This window comes from Monopterus albus, unplaced genomic scaffold (assembly GCF_001952655.1).
Source record: "Monopterus albus unplaced genomic scaffold, M_albus_1.0 scaffold30.1, whole genome shotgun sequence".
Lineage (NCBI taxonomy): Eukaryota > Metazoa > Chordata > Actinopteri > Synbranchiformes > Synbranchidae > Monopterus > Monopterus albus.
The window spans coordinates 108,054-128,376 of NW_018127910.1; the positions used below are offsets into that span (position 1 = coordinate 108,054).

General features: G+C 40.1%; 3 protein-coding genes and 1 non-coding gene across 6 annotated transcripts in view; 1 reads left to right on the forward strand and 3 right to left on the reverse strand.

Annotated features, from left to right (window-relative positions):
- The window catches only part of fastkd1 (FAST kinase domains 1), a 6,962-nt gene extending 2,292 nt beyond the window's left edge, over positions 1 to 4,670 (reverse strand). Inside the window, 8 exon segments of the mRNA XM_020596436.1 lie at positions 1 to 239; positions 326 to 457; positions 932 to 1,042; positions 1,139 to 1,537; positions 1,617 to 1,742; positions 2,114 to 2,182; positions 2,271 to 2,735; positions 4,577 to 4,670. The exon segment at positions 1 to 239 is cut by the window's left edge and continues 16 nt beyond it. Coding sequence (XP_020452092.1) covers positions 1 to 239; positions 326 to 457; positions 932 to 1,042; positions 1,139 to 1,537; positions 1,617 to 1,742; positions 2,114 to 2,182; positions 2,271 to 2,605 — 1,411 coding nt within the window. The 5' untranslated portion in view covers positions 2,606 to 2,735; positions 4,577 to 4,670.
- On the forward strand, positions 3,901 to 9,822 carry ppig (peptidylprolyl isomerase G (cyclophilin G)). 3 transcript variants are annotated; one of them, XM_020596440.1, is made up of 13 exons: positions 3,901 to 4,082; positions 4,718 to 4,786; positions 5,311 to 5,385; positions 5,475 to 5,582; positions 5,717 to 5,761; positions 5,850 to 5,937; positions 6,060 to 6,089; positions 6,205 to 6,344; positions 6,470 to 6,647; positions 6,721 to 6,906; positions 7,001 to 7,091; positions 7,349 to 7,488; positions 8,686 to 9,822. In XM_020596440.1, the coding sequence occupies exons 2-13, from the start codon at positions 4,726 to 4,728 to the stop codon at positions 9,674 to 9,676; spliced, it is 2,133 nt and encodes a 710-aa protein (XP_020452096.1). In that variant the 5' UTR covers positions 3,901 to 4,082; positions 4,718 to 4,725; the 3' UTR covers positions 9,677 to 9,822. The 3 variants fall into 3 exon arrangements, with proteins under 3 accessions (XP_020452096.1, XP_020452094.1, XP_020452095.1); XM_020596438.1 differs by having other exon boundaries at positions 3,902 to 4,082; positions 4,703 to 4,786; XM_020596439.1 differs by lacking the exon at positions 3,901 to 4,082 and adding an exon at positions 4,173 to 4,193 and having other exon boundaries at positions 4,703 to 4,786.
- A 1,594-nt stretch (positions 9,823 to 11,416) lies between these two features.
- On the reverse strand, positions 11,417 to 18,314 carry cfap210 (cilia and flagella associated protein 210). The gene is made up of 9 exons (XM_020596441.1): positions 18,150 to 18,314; positions 15,693 to 15,892; positions 15,394 to 15,567; positions 15,080 to 15,285; positions 14,694 to 14,850; positions 14,483 to 14,622; positions 14,145 to 14,337; positions 13,572 to 13,736; positions 11,417 to 13,463 (listed from the first exon to the last, which is right to left on the reverse strand). Exons 1-9 carry the CDS (start codon positions 18,199 to 18,201, stop codon positions 13,110 to 13,112), a joined length of 1,641 nt encoding a protein of 546 aa, XP_020452097.1. The 5' UTR covers positions 18,202 to 18,314; the 3' UTR covers positions 11,417 to 13,109.
- Positions 17,277 to 17,348, reverse strand: trnad-guc (transfer RNA aspartic acid (anticodon GUC)). Its single transcript has one exon. It is a non-coding gene; the product is annotated as a tRNA-Asp (tRNA).
- Positions 18,315 to 20,323: the final 2,009 nt, after the last annotated feature.

The window sequence follows — 20,323 nt, forward strand, 5'->3', positions numbered from 1 at the left end:
GGTTCAGCATCTGCAGCAGAGCAACATACTTACTGATGGTCTTGTGGTGATAGGACTGATCATTCCGTGCCGACTTGGCAATGGCAAAAGAAATGGCGCTGAGGTCACTGAAACTGCACTGCGTCATCACGGCCTCTACCCGTGAGATAATGGCACTGTCGAGCTGCGGGCAGGGCAGCATGGACAGGACACGAGTCAACATGGTCACCTCATAGGGGAAGATGCTGTGCTGCAAAAAGCTGTGAGATAAAGTGTAATCAGTCTAGATTTTATTCAGTAAAAGTGTGAAGCAATAAACAGCTCCTTAGCTCAAATGAACACTTACTTGACCAAAATTTTTCTTAGCTGAGAGAAGAGTTCAGGGTTCCGATAGTGCAACACAAAAAGGCTTTGAGTGATTCTGGCCAGTTCCATTGGCTTGTAGATGTTGAGGTTCCTGTGGATCACCGATCCGATTCTAGAAAATAATTTAGTATTAATAAATACATTTTATATAATATTTCATAGACGTTTGTGTTTTTAAAACACCCGTTAACAGTATGTTGGCAGAGTTTTGTTTTTCCACATAAACACATTACAAAACTATGATAATGATCCCTTAAATTTAGTTTTTAAAAGAATAACGAACAAGATATAACCTGAGTGAGAGATGTTACAGTTGAAATATAAGGTGGGGGGGGGGGAAACTTGTTTTTTGCAGTGGATACACTGTTAATAAATCAATCAACCTTGGGGTGAGATTTTTGTCAACTGATGTTTCCCAGGTCTACCTCAAAAAAATTTCTGACATTTCAGTGCTGCAACTTCATGTTTCTTTTTCAGCTGAAATATATGGAAATACAAATATTTTAGCTGTATGTTGATACTGGCTGATATCTTAGCTCCACTTCTAAAGCTATGCAGGTGCCATCTGTCAGAGATATGAACTCACTTGTTCACTAAGCTGAGGTTTCTGCTGCGAATCTCGTCTAGTGCTTCAGCTACAGCCAGCGCCTGGTGTGCACTGAGCTCATCAGCCAACAGGAGAGCAGTGTTCTCTAACCTAAGAAGAATGAAACCACAAGAAAAACCACTAAGCCTCACGGTAAAGGGTTAGATTTCCACTCATATACATCACTACACTAATAATGATACAAACCTTTCCCTGATCTCCAGGCTGGCCATGGGGGCCAGAGCCACAAACAGTTTAGTGAAGGAAAGAGGACGAGTGCATGAATCCATCAGTTCTGTCAACCTTTGTTTAGCAGCCAGCCTGAATTCACAGTTGTTGAACTGCAGGGCCTCATATAGACCCATGATGATGCTGATATTTCCTGCATCCATCCTAGGAATGTTGTACAAAAGTATCTGGTTGCATTTATCCAGTATAGGCCGGTAGTTGTACTTGATGGCCCGCAGGAACTGCACCACTCTACGAGGGTTGTTGTAGTGCAAGGGGTCCATGGTGTCCAGGAGATGATCTACCCTGCTAATGAGGGCATCCCGCAGCTTGGGAGACACCAGGGACGACACACTTACCATCAGTGAAGTTAGGACCCTGTGGGAAAAAATGACCAGTACACAATATGAGTTCCTTATGTTTAAAAGTATTTGACCATATCTGTTTCATGACTAACCTGGCATTATCAATAGATGACAACCTCTGATCCACTATACTGGTGATGTGGCCCATCAGACGACTGTGTTGAAGAAACTGGTCACTTAAACAGATGGCAAACTTAGATAGGCATTCCATTTCAAGTCTGCAAAAATGCACATTTGAGTAACATCACATTAGTGTTAACATAAGATGAATAATTTGTGACTCAGTTAACAGAAAAGTTAATAATAATTTTGATACAAATGTATCTTTTCAGTAATTTATGAAACAAAAATGCTACACATCTGCTGCTTCTCTCTGTTTTGATTCATTTCAATATTTTTTGGTTGGTGCAATAATACAGTTGAAAATTGTTCAAATTATAGGTCATATTTTTCTTTGTTGGTATTTTATTGATTAATTATTATTTGATTGAAAATAATCCAGATTAATCAATAAAAAAATTATAGTTGCAGACCTCTAACTCTTTGCCTTAAACAAAACTGATCAAAAAAAAACAACACACAATCATACCTGTCCAGTCTTAGCCATGCTTCTGAAATCAACTGCTGAACAAGAGAGTCATGCGGATCCACATTCAACCTACAAGGGGGACAATAATACCGTTAGTTGATATTACAATTTTATAATTCAAATACATGTTCTTTAAAGTGTCTATATCTTGATGTACCTGAGGAAACTGTAAAGCATGTCCACCAAAATGACATCATCCATAAGAGCAATTTTGTTTTCTGCCAAAACCCGGAGAGTCAAGAACTGTGGATGATTCTTGGTAAACGCTACGGTCCTGAGCCGGTCAGGTCTGTCTTTCTGAAACTGCCACAGCATCTCCACAGCACAGCTGACATGGTTCACTGCGAGCTTGGCCTTGTTCTTGTCCACCACATCAAACACCTGGTCTTCAACAGAACAAACTTGCAGTTGCTCCAGAACCTGGTCTCGGTTCACTGTAGCCCCGTGAAGGAGTCTACGAAGGCAGGGATTAACAAACCTGAGCCGAAACATAATCGTAGCCCTGGGCTCAGATTAAGTATAAACTGAAACGTTCATTGCATTCAGCCTGCCGATATCAGATGCGCAAAATTACAGTCTCCAAGTGCCAGGTGTTAGGTGCTCCTTTTGGGGCCTCTGTCAACTAAAGAAAAAAATACACAAACACAAATTCTTTTAACTTATTTCCCAATTTCTTATATTGCAAAGTGAACATAGCTCAGGGTGACATACTGACCTCGGATTCAGAGGATTTCATCTCTCATTCAGAAACTTCATATGACTTTGCTTTGGTGTGTCACTACGCTTAAGTGTGCTGCTAGTAGCGAAATTCGTATGCAGTACTCACGTGGATGGAGAAACAATCACAATATTTGGCTTACAAACTCTGAATACTCCTGCTAGCTGAATTATTAGCTAGAGTTGTGCAGATTATAGAGATTCAAACGTTATATATCAGACAAAAATAGAATACGATCATTAAAATACCTCATTCAAAGTCAAAATAACCTAGCAATGTATTATGGTGTAACACTTCCGTAGCCAGTGACACTTCGAATTTTGAAACCCTGGGTTTTGTCTTTCAGGCAGCAACGCGTGCATGCTGGAGAGGTTGAGGTATGTGCGGGCAGAGCAGTCGGTGGTGATTGGTTAAATATTTGCATCTTCACACTTCAAGTATTAGCATACAAGCACCATGTGTAAACACACAGCAGACTGCATGTGTGAGAGAGCAGCACCCCCTCCATCCTTTAAACAGAGAAGGTCCGCGTTAACTCGCAAGGCTAGTCCTGAGACAGTTCCAGGTTTTAAGTGGTGTGTAGCTAAAAACATTCTCACAGACTTCTAGTAACATGTCGTGACTTAAACATAAGAACATATTATGGCTAAGGCTACAGTTATACACGTCATAATAATAATATTAAACACCCTGTCTGCTGACAGTCATCAACTCTTCTCTCTAGTTATCCTTGACCAGATGTACCCTGTAGAAACTCATAAGCATGCCTAAGCATTTAACAGTCTAACTAGACATCCTATCTCCACTAAACATTTCTAATACATAAAGTATCTATCCAATTTCTATCTGACTAAAAATACCTAACAACATCTATGGAGGACAGTAATAGGCCTAGTTGCGTCTACACTGTCTTGGATTAAAGAAGAAGAAGAACCCCGAGCTTGTGCTTGGTAATTTTTAAGTACAGGGAAATACGTACTGTACTACTCCTTAGGTTCCCAAAGTAGAAATGCAGCATAATAAGTAAGTTAGCCTGAGAGAAAGTTGTACCTGACAGGTTAATTTCAGGAAAGACAATCTCTTAGGCAGTCCGCGGCTACGTGCCCCGCTGCGTAAACTGGCGCACGAGCCTCGAATGACGTTCATGCCGCGCCATCTTTAGAAAACAGTGAGTTTAACACTGAATGAAACTTAATTTTCGTCGTTTGTGAGAACTGATCCCTCTATGGAGTAATATCCTTGGTTTTCCAGGTAATGTGATTTTACATCATACACGTATAGCGACATGTGCATATATTTAATGTATCGAAATTGTATGGCTATGTAGAAGGATCGCTTTAGTTACATGTTGCCCGAGGCTAGGTGAGCTTGCTAATGCTAACACCAGGCCTGACATTGGATACTATAAGTGACTGTGTGCCTATGTAAAACCACAACGATATAATCCAGATCGGTGTGTGTGACACTTAATGGTCAAGTTAAGAGAGAGAGAGAAAAAATGTTGGTAGTTATCTAACATAGTGTGTGCCAAAACCAACGACCGTTAGCTAACCAAATTTTGCTATGCTCGTTAGCTAGCTAGCTAGCTAGCTGGCTGTCGTCGCGGGGTTAACGGTGTCCGAAACGTTTCTGTTATTTGTTTGATATGTTGTAAATAAACAACAGTGATTTACAATAAATGCCATAATTTATTATTATTATTAATCACATGTTTTGGCACATTAGCATTTAAGGAAATTGTTCACCTGGTCAGATGCGTTAGGTGCGCAAGATTAGCATCTCATTTCGCCTGTTAAGTTACTTTCGACTTCCAAGTTAGTAACAGCTAAGTTGTTGCTCATGTTTGTCCTGTCTGGATTTCTCATCTTCAGTTGTTTGGTCAATAGAGGTGATCATGGGGATCAAGGTTCAGCGCCCTAGGTGTTTCCTTGACATTGGGATCGGTAATGTACTAGGTAAGAAAGAAACGTCATCTCTCGATATTTTATGATACAATACAGCACGACAAACTGCAAGTCCAAGTGTTTGTCATATGCACAGTTAGGAAACGTGTTTCCCTGTACAATGAAATTCTTACTTTGCCGTTCACATGAATGCCACAAAATACAAATGAAATATAAAGTAGATAAATAAGTAACACAAAATCTAAGGCACTTTAAGCAGCAAATGCAGCAGTATAATAAAAATATATAAGAATATAATAAGAGAATGTATGCTGAATGGGAGCAGTCAACAGTCAATGTGCAATTATGCATGTGCAAACTGAGAATGTTTCCTATGAATAATGAAGTTTCCTAAATTACCATAGGGTGAAGCAACGTAACAGTAACAAATCTACCAAAGTGAAGACCACTTAGAGCTTGTGAAATACAGTAAACTGCATTAGTTTTGGCTTATACTTAATTAAATGATAACTGACTGTAGTGTCATATGACAGTAAAAACAAAAGTAAATAATTTTGACCCCTGTCTCTTCACAGTCGGCAGAGTTGTGGTGGAATTGTTTTCAGACATTTGTCCCAAAACTTGTGAAAACTTCAGGTGTCTTTGTACAGGTAAATTATGAATTTTTTTTTTCTCAAGAATATGCCAGCAAAGGTTTGTCATGGCGCAGTTTAATACTGAAATGTACTGTTTCTTTCAGGTGAGAAGGGCATAGGTAAAGGCACCCAAAAACCTCTGCACTACAAAGGCTGTCTGTTCCATCGAATTGTGAAAGACTTTATGATTCAAGGAGGAGACTTCAGTGAAGGTGAGTTTAATAAAAGTTGAAGGCTGAATTTATTTCAATGTCCAGCAATCAATCAGTATACCTATATATGTCAAAAATCTTTTTCCTGAGTCACCTCCTTTTGTTTATGTCATATTTGTTCTTTGACATCATAGGTAATGGAAGAGGAGGTGAATCCATCTATGGAGGCTTTTTTGAAGGTAAAGAGGCCACTGTCAGAGCTGTCAGTTGTTGTCCAAACCAACATTGGCTTCAAGATGGAAGTACTGTGTTATCCTTTTCCCCCAGATGAAAGCTTTGCTGTTAAACACAACAAGGAATACCTGCTATCCATGGCCAACAGGGGCAAAGATACAAATGGATCACAGTTTTTCATGTAAGCACTGTGCCCATTGTTACAGATTATTGATTTGCTGTATTATTCATTCATTCATCTTTCCTAAGTCTTACAAATAATGATATACCTTTTTTCTTGAATAACCTGCTTTGACTCTTCAGAACAACAAAACCCTCACCACATCTGGATGGGTAAGTCCTGCTTGATTGCATCTGAAAGTCTAATGGATTGTGCGTTGTACACTGACAATGCATACAGTATGTTGCGTAGCTTTACTTAAAGCTCAAAGCCACTTTATTTTCTCAGTGTCCATGTAGTGTTTGGCCATGTGATCTCTGGCCAAGAGGTTGTTCAAACCATGGAGAACCAGAAAGCAGATCATAACAGTAGACCATACGCTGAGGTGAAAATTTTGAACTGTGGAGAGTTGGTCCCGAAATCTAAAGGTTTGTTTTTGCCAAACGTTTTCCAAATTATTTTCAAGATTTCACTTTTGTTTTTTCTCTGTAGTGCTACTGTTTTGCAAGATACAATTTTTAAAGCAGTGCTTGTAACACCTACATTTCTTTAGCAAAGAAAACTGATAAAAAAAGAGAGAGAGCCTCCTCCAGTTCCAGCAGTAGTGCCAGCAACACTGAGAGCTCCTCAGAATCCTCTTCCGACTCTGAAGAGTTGGAGAAAGAATCCAAGAAGCGGAAAAAGAAGGCAAAAAAGTTAAAAAAGAAACATAAGAAGGAGGACAAGAAAAGGTAGTCTATTTTCACTATCTGCAGTATAAACTGTACCTAGTGTCTTTATTCTGAGGTATCACTCTTTTTCTAGGTCAAAGGCTGAAAGTGTTGAAGTGAAAGAACAAGAAGAGTTGGTTACATCAACTGTACGCCCTGAAGAAATACCACCCGTCCCAGAGAACCGATTCCTCATGAGGAGAAGCCCTCAGGCAGTCCAGAAGTTAAAAGAGGAGGTGGAAAAAGATCAGAAAAATAAAGAAGAAAGGCCAAGAGAGAAGTTAGTGTTTGGCAAACCTTAATTTTATAATTTGTCTTCTTTTGTCATCTTAATTGCCATCATCAATTAATTTTCATGGCTGTTTTTCCTCCAGTACTGGCATAATGTATAATTCTCAGTCAACATATCACAGAAGACTGGTGATGACACGATCTGGGAGGAAGATAAAAGGCAGAGGTCCAAGGGTAGGTGCACTGCAACAATCTGTCTATCCATTAGCTATGCCATTCATTCTGTGGATGGTCAAAGGGGACTGAGACCGATCCCGCACTGCAGCAAGGAGAAGCTAAACGTTTTGTCTACTTTGTCACAGTTGATATGATATGGCAGTGACAACTCAAATTGAATTTCACCACTTAGAAACCATTTTTAATTTTTCTCTTGACCCATGTTAGTTCCAGAGTGTATAAAACAGAAGTGGTTTGTTGTTTCTCCCATCCAGAGATACCGGACTCCATCACGCTCTCGTTCAAGGTCCAGAGATCGTTTTCGACGCAGTGAAACTCCTCCGCATTGGCGTCAGGAACTGCAGCGTCAAAGGATGAGAGCGGTCACTGGAGAGCGCTGGATTAAAGGTGACAGGTAAGATACCCTCACTTTAACTTACTGAGCTTGTATTTAACATACTGTGTGGAGCTGGTCTGTTTCAGACTGTTGTGATGTAGGAAAAAAGGATGGAGAAGGAGGGAAATTAGTGTGTGCTTTGCCTGTCTCTAAACTGATAGTTCAGCTTTACACAAAGGTGGACATCTGGACAAAGTCTTGTCAGTGCAGGTATGTTGGCTTTATTATAAAAAAGTTTTAGGAAAGTATTTAATGTAAAGGACTACTGCTATCGCTGAGGTTTACTAAAAGTAGATGCACAACAGTTGTGCCTATGGTTAAGTAAAGAAGCCTAAAAACACCATGTTATTTAAATAAACCTGTAATGAACAATTTCTTGGAGGAATATAGTTGTGCTTAATAGGGAGTTGTCATTGTCTTCATAGGTCAGTTTCTATCAGCTTAACGGTTACCAGCTGATGATAATGGCAGTTAAGCTTGGCTTTTAAAATAGTACCCTTTTTATAGCAGGTTAAAAATACATACTGTAGTTCTACTGCTAGTATTATTGTGTGTACTTGATGTATATGCACATGTGTTTTGACAGTGCTCACAGCCCAGAACACAGTAACATACTTGCACATAGAAGTGAGGAAAAATAGACTTGGAGTTTGGAAAGACATTTTAGGTCATTGTGAAATGAAACCCCAGCAGGCATGGACAGCCACATCATTTAATGAAGAGATTTACCTGCTAGACCAGGCAGAATAGATTAGAATTCACGCGGATGGCCCTGTGGAGAAATTGGTGATGGACTCCACACTGCATTTTTAGAAACAATAAATGCAATTTACAAACATAAAACAGTACAACAGGCTGCATTTGAAGATTTTAAATGTGCTAGCCAGAAGTCTTTGTTCATTTAAATACAAACTAGCACATATGTACTCCTAGGGTGTCTTGTAGTGATGATATGTCTGACATAAACATTTCTGGGTATGAGCGAGATCCCGCTGCCTAAATTGTTCCCATATATAAAATGTGGGTGAACTGCAAAGACCACAGTGAAAAGTTTATATATTAAAGCTAATCAGCGCCATTAAACTGTGATCATATTGCTAGAACATCATTACATAACCAAAACTGTTTTGAAAGTTGTGGACACACATTGTAGCCTGATATCAGCTGTTATTTTCTGCCAGAAACATTTAATCTTCACTTTTTTTTTCTTTACAGAAGTGACATGAATGAGGCCAAGGATGAGGCTGCTAAAGCTCCGAGAAGAGAGAGACGGACCTCCGACACAAAGCATGAAATAACAGCTGAGGGTAAAAAAGACAAGAAAGCTCGGCCTCATAGATCTAAAAGCAAAGAAGAGGACACTGTAGAGAAGGATGAGAAGCATAGCAAACACAAGGCAAAGAAAAGAGAGAAATCTCAAAGTTGCAGTAGAAGCAGAGAAAAGAGTAGAAGGTCAAAAAGCAGAGAGAAAGGTCACAAGCACAAAGGTGATGACAGGAGAGGGCGCTCAAGGAGCAGAGACCAAGACGTTAATAAGAAAGAGAAGGAGTCAGAATCTGATCACAACAAAGATAGAAATAAGGGCCATGAGTCTGACAAAAAGCCTAAAGAGGACACAAAAGGAAGGGATGATGAGAGAACTAGGACAATCTCAAAAAGCAAGGAAAGAGCAACTACAAAAGATGGGCGCAGATCAAGTAGCAGAAACAGGGAGAGAGGTGGACCTGCAGCATCGAAGGACAAAGAAGAAAAACGAGAAAAAGACAGAGAGAGGGGCAGGGAACGTAGCAGGAGTCAGGAAAGGCGGCGAAACACTGAAAGGGAGAATAAGAGGCGAGGAACATCCAGGGATAAAGAACATAGAACAGGAAGTCCAGACAGAAATAAGACTAGAGACTCTCATAGAAGCAGGCGCACCAGAAGTAAGAGTAATAAGAGAGACCACAGCAAAGATCAGTCATCTCATAGAAAAGACAAAGACAGAGAAGTTGCCAACCTTAGGAGAAGATGTAGCAGCAGCTCTGAGAACAACAGAGGCGAGAGAAAGAGGAGTCAAAAGAGCCCAGATTCCAAAATAAGAGCAAATAGTACCTCCAAATCCAAAGACAGAAGAAGCCCAGCAAGGCCAAGGCCTGACAGTACAAAAGACAAAGACAGAAATAGCAGCAAAGTGAATAAATCCAGCTCCAGCTCTGACCGTGACTAAGCCCGTGCTGATATTGTAAAGCTGGGGGTAGCCAATCCCAGTCTTCGCTGGCCACTGCCCTGCTTGTTGTCCAACTATCCCTGCCCTACCTGCTGCTGATTACCTGGATCAGGCCTGTTCAGACAGTCAGAAGCTGGAAGATTCACTTTGTCTTTCCTCACTCCACCCTCATCTAAGATGGTATGTTAAATAGTTTGAAAACAAGCAGGGCAGCAGCCCTCGAAAATCGGATTTGACCACCCCTGTTCTAAAGGAACAGATTGGAATTTTTGTCCACTATACGTATATGTGCAGCACTGGTTTTCCATCTAGAGTGGGACCTACTTCCATCCCTCATTCAGTGCAAAAATCAGTCAAAGCCAACATGTCTCAACAAAAGTCATAACTGTGCAGTTACAGCAGAAGAAGAATGCTTGAACACAGAACACACCTGTAGTTGAGAAGTGAAAGACAGACACATGCAGACACTCATTATGAGTGGGCATTCAGACTAAGATCAAATTCAGACTGAAAATCGCAGCCCTCACAATTCATTTCTATGGGGGATTCAGTTCATCGCAGCCAGCACCGCAGGGGGCTCCGGCAAAATGACGCAACCCTGTGCGGCAAAAAAGTTGGGTCTGGTTCAACTTAAACTACACTGGATAGTGTGAGGGACAATCGGGACATGGACACCCACAGGAAGAAGACTTCTTTGTTTCCCTTTTAGTCTGAACATTCACTGCTATTTATTGTCGAATTTGGGCCACCGTTAACACACCATGACGATATGCCGTGCATTTTTGTTAGGACTGGATGTTAAACTGTGTGTTTTATCTGACAATGCCATCACACTGGTGATAGAATTGGTGCTAAGGTAGGGTAGGCTATGTTAGTAGCATTGCTAACCAAAACACAATGGTAACTCCAGGGCTGGAAATGTGAATGAAGCCACTCGTATCAACTTGTCACAACGTGGCCATATCATACATACCTACAACACTCCCCCTGCAACCCCTCAACCACTCCCTGTTCCATAAACACAAGGGGCTGCATTGGTTGAGGGGCTGGAGGGTTGCAGGGGGAGTGTTTTAGGCGTGTATGATACAGCTGTGTTGTGACGAGTCAATGTGAGTGGCTTCAGTCACATTTCCAGCCCAAGGGTTTTTGTTGTGTTTTGGTTAGCCATGCCGCTAATGTAGCCTACTCTATGTTAGCACCAATTTCTACCACCAGTATGTCAGCATTGATAGATAAAACACAGTTTAACAGTCAGTACCCCAACTAATGAAACCACATGGTGTATCATTATGGTGTTAAGTGTGGCCCAAATTTGAGAGGGAATAGCAGTGCTAACAAAAGAGTTTCCTGTGGGTGTCCACATTCCGCCTGTCCGCCATATGCAACTGGCCAATCCAGCACTTTTGCCAGTTGATGTCATTGTCCGGTACAGCAAAAGTTGAACCAGATCAACTTTTGCCAAAGCCCCCCTGCAGTGCTGGTTCCGGATGCAGCAACCCCCAAAAAAAAACCTGCAGTTACAAGCTTTGTAGCGTCATGCGACTATTGACTGGACTAGGCTGCATTTTGGCACTGCACGAGGACCAGCGATTTGTTCAATATTACTGATGGGTACCTGGAGCTGTATAGGTAGATTAGAGAAAAGGATTTGTGACTGAAAAAGAGTCACCTACACTGTGTACTGTTAGCAGGAAGTACCAGGTATTCTTTGAATTGACCTGAGGAAGTCAGTTTGAAAGCTTTTGTTTTTTTTTTTATTCTTTTAATTCTTCTGGTAAATTATGTTTTGGCTTCAACAGTAGCTCCAAAATTTGACAAAGGATTTTCTTGCCTTCCCCTGAGAACATTTTCTAGAGTTTGTTCTAATGTTCTTTTAATTCTGTTGTTTTTGGGATAAGGACTGCTTCTAAGTTTTTATTACATCAATTAGTCTGGAAGAAAACATCTTTTTTGCATGCTTTTCCCTGTCATTATTAAATTAAATGTATACATCCAATATTTTTTTGTACTTCTACAACCCTTTACTGTAAGCTGTTAACTGGTTTTTAGAGTCCTCTGGTTTATTTCTCTTGAAAGAAGGAACATCACTGTCATGCTGTAAGTAAAACATAAAATCATTTTGTATAAATTGTTTTGTGCAAGTTGGTTTTAAGAGGAACTTAAACTACAGAATGAATTAAAATGCCCAGTTTTCATCTTAATTTGTTTTTAATATTTGGTAAATGTGGTTCCAGTTCTAACACAAAACAGTATCAACAGTATATTTTGAAAACTCAAACATTATTAAAATTATAATGATAAACGGTGATTACATTATTACAGGAAATGTACACTGTGCTGTTAACATCATCATCCAGTGTTGGGTCAGTTAACTGCAGTGGTGGTGACTTGCTTGGTTCACAGTATACATTGCTATGTCATGAATTTCAAAGAGTTTTCTGTAATAGTCTCATTACTATCTTCATAAAGCAGGTGAGTTTTTTTCTTGAACATCACAGAAGTTTGTTGCAATGTTAGGATTGGGGCGTTTTCACTGCAACCTTCAAAGAATGTTGTTCAATGGGCACAAGAACATCCCTGCAAATGTTTTCGGTTCTAAATCATTCCTTATTTACTGAATAGTATGCAGCATAGTATGAAAATGTAAGCACTAAAACTCCATAGTGATTTTATACAGTATGTAGTGATCATCATAGTACAGCCCATCATCAGACTGTAACTTTGAACTCTAAAATACAAGTTTAAACTTCACAAACTGACAGCAAAATGTCTCTCTTGATATCAGTTACTTAACTACATATTGGTTCTGGAGCCATTTAACTACTACTACTAGGGAGAAAAGTATTCATCAACACCTCCAAAACCTTATTTAGCATGAATTCTTGATAATATATAATTTTGGCACCTTTCCAGCATGAACATGGTGAAAACCTGCCTAGAATAAGAATGAATTTGGGACACACCAGTGTTATCAATGACGTGGGCAGCTTTTTTTATATATACATATATATTTGGGAGTTTTTATGCCTTTGTCACTTAGATGACAGGAAACAAGGTAGAGAGAAATGACAACAGGTTCCTGACTGGACTCGAACCAGAGACGCTGTGGTTTGCAGCGACACCTAGGCCTCCACAATGCCTTTTTTTTCATGACTTTCTGCTAACAATCCACATGTCTTGTGTCTAGCGATAAAAATCAGGCGAGAGGCCACTCGTCAGTGATAGGCTAATGCAAAATGATTCATAGATGTCTGAAATTTCTAGTTGGCTATAGAGCAAACTTCTGAGTGTTTGAAATATACAGAGGGGTGAATAAGTATGTGTGGGAGTGATTTCAGACACTATAGCCTATTTTAAGAGTGTCATTAAAATATTCTGTGGAAAATTTAGGGGGTGATTCCTGGAACCAAAATTGCCAACAGAGAGCAAAGCTTCACCATGTAAACCCAAGTCTTCTTTTTGCTTCTTGGATATCTACAGCCTCATTAAGCTTTTTAATGTTCTGGGTAACACCAGAGACATAATTAGGCATCTGGGCACCACTGCGGTCCTGAACAAGGTAGCTTGGCCTGACTCCACCAAAAACAGGACCAAGCCCTCCTCCGATGCCTTCCCTCGCAGCCCTGTAAAGTGGAAAAACATTTCGCTGAGTCTCTACTGCCGTGTTGATGATGTGCTGGGAATACTGTTGAAACTGGTTTTCCTCTTCAGCAACCAGTTCTTTGTTTTTCGCCTCAAACCCAAGCTCCTCTCTTCTCAGCCGCTCCTGCCTGATGTTTTTTTCAGCCTGTATATGGCAGAAGTTAATTGTTTCATTCCTGAGAACAATTGTTGTAACTGCTACTGAGCTGAAATTGTTTCTTTTTAGTGATGACATGGAGAGCGTCAACATTACCATTTTTGTCATGTTGAAGTCTTGTAATTTTCTTTCTTCTTCTCTGATCTTCTGAGCCTTTATTTGTTGTTTCTCCAAAAATATTCTGTCGGCCTCTTTCTTGGCCTGAAACATGTCTCGGGAGTTCTGTTGCACTGTTTTATCTCCCTGCTCTTTCTCTTGTTTCTGATGAAAGACTTTGTGTTACTGGTGTGATAATTAATTAGCTGAAGTGGCAAAAACAGCAAACTGAATTTCACTGTAGTCATAAAATAAATGAAACATTTTTGGACCCATGAGCTAGGAATTTAATTTAAAGCTACAGTATATATCTTTTTATTTCAAATATTTCTGTTGTAGAATTATGCTTCAGCACTTGTCATAATGTGGAGAGGTGCTGTTGAAGCCTCCTGTGACCCAGACTCCTTGAACAGCAGTGCAGAGATATTAGCTTCTAAAGGGCTTTGAGCAGGATTGACCTCTCTAACCACTCAGAAATGCCACCTTAAGTTACATACTGTAGCTTTAAAGTACCAAGGAAGCATGTCAGAGGTTTCACGCTATAGAAACTTGACTTTCTGTAAGTGTTGTTACCATCAATTCTCTGTGTGCAGCGATCGACTTCAACATTGCAACCCTCTTCTCCTCCTCCTCCCATTGCTGTTGTGCCACTTTTGCATTCCGCTCAGCAACAGCTTTAGCAATCCTCTGCTCCTCACTGACAGTTTGCTCCTGCCGTGTGTCTGTCAGTTTGTTGACGATACGTTCTCTGCGCATCTGGGCCTCTCTGAGGAATAAAATAACTCATTTAACTGTGATAACCTTGGTCCCATTGTTATTTTTGAGACATCAACGTAGATGACTGGGTGTACAAGAGGCTGGATGAACAGAAGGCTGGTCCCGATGCACTTCATGATTTTTGTTATGCTTACCTAAACAACTCGGCTTCTTTGTCTTTCTTTAACTTCATCATTTTTTGTTTCACTGAGAGAAAATGTTTCCTCTGTTCCTCTTCAGTCTTCTGTTTTTGTGCATCTGCTGCTCTTATGAGGTCTCTATTGCTGAGATGTTCCTGTAAATACATAAAGGTAAATCTAAGTGTTATAAAATAAGGATCTAACACTATATAACCGAAGACCGTACCAGATGAGCTTGCATAAGGTTTCTCTTCTGCTCTGCTTGTTGTGCTTCCTCCATTCTTTGCTCCCACTGATAGAGCTCTTGAAGGCGCTGGATTTCCTCTCTGTCCTTCTTGTTCTCCATCTTCTGTTGCTCCCTCTCTAGCTCATGTTCCTTGATACTAAAAAGAAGGAGACATATTATGTGTTTTTACTAAAGCCGCCTTCTTAGGTTCTCTCAAGGTATCATACTTTAGTGTAGCAACATGACATACTGACATACTGGATATTCTCGTGGCTTTTTTACTATGCAGTAGACAAAATACAACAGCAATACTTATCTTTGCAATAGAGAGTGCCACTGTATGGTAAAACAGACACAGCTGCAGCCTAGTCTGGTGTGAGACTTACAGTTTTTTTAGATCCTCTGCAATAGCCTTTCTCCTGAGCTTTTCCTGCAGTTCTTTAGCTTGCTCCTGTCTCAGAGCTTCATCCTCTCTGGTTTTTACCATATCCATGAAGGCTCTGTCCACATCTTTAGAAGCACTCTTTATCCTTTCCTTCAGCTCAATCTGAGCCTCCCTCTCCTTTAGAACCTCTGTCAGTAAGAGTGCACGCTGTGGAAGTAGAAACGCCAATAATCAGTAGTAACGATCATTAATCCAACACATCGGTGTGTTGCCTGTTATGACCAAGTAATACAATGATGTTCAAGAGATACTAACATGTAATCCTTTGACTCGGTCAGTTTGATAAAATAGCTGAGTCTTGGCTTTTTCAATGGCCTCTTTCCGCTTTTCTTCCCGGTATTTGGCCTCCTCTATATCAGTTGCTTTCCTTTTCTCCTCCTCAATCTGCTCTCGAATCTTCTTTGCTTCTAACTTCTTTTGCCTTTGACCCTTTGGATATAAATGAACACATGCAGCAAGTTTGTTCTTTTACTGCAGTATATTGTGTAATCCTACCTGCTCATCTTCAAATAAAGCAAGTAAAATCTGACAAAAGCCCTGTACAGGCAACTTACAGCAATGGTGTTGGACCACAGTTTCACCACATCTTTTGACTGCACATGCAGAGCTTCTCTCTGTATCGCTGCCCCTTTTATTCTCTCTTTGTCTTTATTAACCCCGTTCATTTCATCTTGAATCCTTAACCATTCAGCCTTGGTTAAGACAGTGGTTTGGCGGAGATCAGGTGGCTGGATCATTCTACTGGCTTCCTCGGCTGAAGACGGTAAAAAAAGAAAAGAAAAAAAAAAGAAAGAGGATATTTACCCCAGGAAGACCTTTAGTAAATCTAACTCTGCATCCAAAACAATATCGGTGATGCACCATCAACTTGTGTAATTTTACTAGTTGAGGACTGTCCAGATATAAAATAAGGTTGTGTATTACATTATTTTCTGTAAAGTGTTATTTATTTTCTCTCTTTAGGTGTAAGAGTTGTGAGCCAAACGCTGGCTGGTGTTCATAGGAGCAGGGATGTGGCTGCTACTGACCACACGGAGATCCTCTGGATTGTTCCTGGAAACATAACTCAAGCAGTTTAGATCTGTAATTACACAACGGATTTGAATAGAACAGCAGATTTGTTATGTTAATTATGATCCTGCTCTTCTGGGATTTGGGATAAAGTGAGAATTTGCTTTTCAACATTATAAATTTGCATTTAACACTGACTCCCTCACTGAAGTGATATCTTTGTTTCTTTTTGTGAGTCTACCTGACATGAGATCAGTGTTGTAGCTGAATCACTAAATCTCGAGTCTGAGTCAAGTATCGAGCCCCTAAGGTTCAAGTCTGAGTCACCAAGAAATTGTCCGAAGCGAGTCCCCGTTAGCTGAGTCTGAATTAAATGTAACTGGCACAGCTCTCACCATTTTAAAAGGAATTTACTTACTGTATGTGACACTGTAGCCAAACAAATGTGCTTGGACGCACACACATTACCTAGAAGTGAAGAGTGTGGCTATCGGTGCCAATACCTTAGGCCAAATTATTGTGGCCCATTACAAAAAAAAGTCAGTTGGTGTCTCCAGCTTTCAAATCTGAATACAGTCAGTCAGTGCTCGAGTCAGTCATCAATGCCAAACTCCAAGGGGCATCACGAGACCTGAAAATCATGACTCGAGTCATACTTGATTCTGAGTTCTGGACTTGAGTACTACAACACTGCATTATATCAAATAGGTTAATGAATGATCATAAAGACAGTGCATGTACCTTCGCCAAGGTACAGCACTCGCTCATGGATGAGTCCTTTATGCCGGTTTACTGTTTACTTGCCCCTTGCATGGGGATATGTACATACAACCTTCAGGTTGGAAGACTACTGCTGCCCTAAGAAAGTCACTTTCGGATTTTTTCCGTTTAGGGGTCGCTACAGCAACCTGCAGCTACCTTTAAAAGGAAACAAATAACCTGCTCAGTAGGCTGTTTGTATATTCATATGGCAGTTTTTTAAAATGTACGTCAGTGCGACTATTCACATGTTGCCATTTGGCACGTGTTTTACGCCGTATGCCCTTCCCTGATTCGAAAACGGGCCGCAGCGGCGAGAGCGCTGCGCCTTAATCACTTGCCTACCAGGGATGACTAAAATATGACTTCTCCCCGTCGGGGAATCGAACCCCGGTCTTCCGCGTGACAGGCGGAGATACTGTCCACTATACTAACGAGGAGCCACAAACGTTTACTTATGATTAGAATATTCAGGGTTCTGTCCTCATTATGGGCCAAGTTATGGGAGAAGATATGCATTAAATAGGGGTTTCAATCTTAACTTTAAATGGCCGTAAAATCTGGATAACATTGGGTCTGGTGATAGACTTTGCTGCATCACATATGTGTGTTAAATTTCAGATGGGGCAAAATTAAAAAAATTACTAAGTTAAAGAAAGCGATTTCTGTGATTTTTATTTTTGTGACCTTGCCCTTTTTTCAATACATTAATGTATAACATTTTCTTAACGTATGTAAATCTTTAAATTCAGAATTATGTGTGAGGATTGCGGAGAAGGCTTTAAAACTGCATTTACAAGTGAACATTTGCAGTAAATTGGTGGAGTACAGCGGGCAAAATTTAAAACAATAAGAAAACATTGTCATTATTATTATTTTCTTTTGGGGGGCAAATGTTTCATAATAAGATTACAATGAAGATTTTGGACTCGGTATTTCTAAAATCCTAGATATTTTCTTGCATAGAGTATGTAGAAATATGCCCAAGTACATTTTAAAAAACTGCCATATGAATATATATACTGAGCAGGTTATTTGTTTCCTTTTAAAGGTAGCTGCAGGTTTGCTTTTAGACAAAGTTCTGCATGGATGCATACATGTTTTCATAGCCACTCTGACACTGACATGTATTTTTGCTTATGACTGTCATAGTTAATGTTGCGGGATTTCAAGACTGCTATATTGCCTGGAGCAGCTAGCCAGTGAGCTATAAACCAAAACTCTGTTTCTTTAGCTCTCACCACTTTTGCTGGATCCTGTCCGTCGGCGCTGAACCACCGCTGTCATTTGCATTAGATAAATCCGATAGTAATTAAACCGGTTTTATTGTAGCTAAATGTTTTTAGCTAATTAGCCAGGCTACAGTCAGTTGTCAGTCAGTCTGCGTTTGTTGCGTTGTATCCAGGCAACGGCTGAACCAATCGGTAGTCTTTCCGTTGACTACCGACAGGTGGCGCCGTGTGTTACCATAATCACTCATGTTTTAATGCGACACCGTGCACCTTCGTCTCATATAGACTACGCTGCCGGTCAAAAGTTTTAGAGCAACTCAGTTTTTCCAAATATTAGTGTAGGCCTAATTCAACAGCCGAACACACTTGTGGCATTCTTCCCACAAATTAAATAAATATTGTTCGGATAGATAGCATTGTTGTCACAAATGTGTTGCACTTTTAGGTTTTTTGCTTTCCATTCTTCACCTGGAAAGTCTGGACGGTGCTCCGGCCACTCCCTCATTTGAAGCCCATCCTCTTGTTCTTGGTTATTCCTGGCCTAATTTAGGCTACTTCCACTAGAAATGATAACCAACTGATCCCTTAAAAGGGCCTGTTTTACATATAAATTGCATTCATTTTTAGTTTTGGGTGACTTTATAAAGGAAGATTTAGGCCTTATTATTGTAGAGGAAAAACCCAACAAATCCCCCTTGGCAATAGTGGGGAAGAAAAATTCCTTATAATGGAAGAAACCTCCAACAGACCCTGGCTCTTGGTGGGCAGCCTTCTACCTTGACTGTTTGGGGTGAGTGGATAGAGGAGAGAGAAAGGAATGGAAAAGCAACAAGATACAACAACAAATAAATGCCCTGGCAGGTTGATGTGGCCAGTGACTGCTCATCAGAAACGTACAGCTCCACAGCCAGAGGATACCTGCAGAGAGGTACAGGGCTGCAGCACTATCAACAAGATTATCAACTTGTGTGGGACTAAAGTTAAGAGGGCAGTTTACTTCTTGTGCCATTTAAGATTATTCAGTGGACTTGAACTGCATATAACGGGTGGCCCACGGAAAAGTAGCCCAGAGCAAGTGGATTGTTTTGGAGGGAGGGAGGTAGGTAGGTAGATAGGTAGGACTATATTGATCCCTCAGTGGGGAAATTCCAGTGTTCCAGCAGCAGTAAAGGACAAAACAACATGACACCATAAGAATAAACACCCCACACATATCTTGAGAAAACAAGATCCAGGTACCCGAGGCTACTTTTCCATGGCCCACCCTGTACAAGTGAATAAAACCGGAAAAATCTACAGTCTATCACATCGGGTTCACAATACTCTAATTTTGCACAAAATACAAGCATTTAAATGGTATTACTGTGACAAACATGTTATATTACAAAGCTGACAGTAAAATAATGTGGCTGGCATGTGCAGCCTAATGAATCAGGTAATGAACAGTGTTGAATTAAGACTTAGAAAAATTAACTCATACTCTTAAATGGAACAAGATATGAGCAAGTCTGATGTTTCTTAAAGGAATTAATTTGGTTTTGGTTTGGTATTTCAGCCAAAACACCTATACTTAATACAGTAGCTGTATGTGAATTTACAGTAATCACATCTGTCCTATGATATCACCATAAAATTCACTTATTCCTATACCCATACTACAATTAATTATAGGATATAGCTATTTGCTTTGTCATATGTGCATTATTTTTATGACAAATTTGGTATAGTAGACTATGGTGTAGCCTATTTCCACTTTTTATTTGTTAAAAATACTATATAAATGTTCAGTGGGAGTTATTTCAAATTTTACTCCATTACATTTGTTTTGAGGTACTAGTTGCTTTAACATTGTATAATATATAATATAGGTTTGTTGGGTTATTTTTTAGTTAGATAGATATTCAGAGATTTGTTGTCTATGAATGTTTAGTGCAGACAGGGTGACTGGCTTAGGCTGTTAACTATTCAGCCTGCGGTGCAGACTGCAGGCACGTCAAGGTTACAGGAAAACTGCTGTTAGTGTCAACTGTAATGCTAGTCTTAATATTTGTCTTAATGTGTAAGGTTATGTCCAATTGTTTTAGATACACACCACGAAAACAACAGTCACGCACCTTGACTTTTCCTCATGTTTTGGCTAAACGTTATAGCAGCTGCAAGGCTTGCTTATCGGGTGACGTCAC

What these genes read in the sequence shown, in the direction of transcription:
- ppig (XM_020596440.1), top strand. Translation starts at nt 4,726, where the DNA reads ATGGGGATCAAGGTTCAGCGCCCTAGGTGTTTCCTTGACATTGGGATC. An exon ending in CTATGGAGGCTTTTTTGAAG is followed by an intron (nt 5,762 to 5,849) that starts GTAAAGAGGCCA and finishes CTTTTCCCCCAG; the next exon opens with ATGAAAGCTTTGCTGTTAAA. An exon ending in GTTGGTCCCGAAATCTAAAG is followed by an intron (nt 6,345 to 6,469) that starts GTTTGTTTTTGC and finishes ACATTTCTTTAG; the next exon opens with CAAAGAAAACTGATAAAAAA.
- cfap210 (XM_020596441.1), bottom strand. Translation starts at nt 18,201, where the DNA reads ATGCAAATGACAGCGGTGGTTCAGCGCCGACGGACAGGATCCAGCAAA. An exon ending in GCAGAGGATCTAAAAAAACT is followed by an intron (nt 14,851 to 15,079) that starts GTAAGTCTCACA and finishes CCTTCTTTTTAG; the next exon opens with TATCAAGGAACATGAGCTAG. An exon ending in CTGCACACAGAGAATTGATG is followed by an intron (nt 13,737 to 14,144) that starts GTAACAACACTT and finishes GTCTTTCATCAG; the next exon opens with AAACAAGAGAAAGAGCAGGG.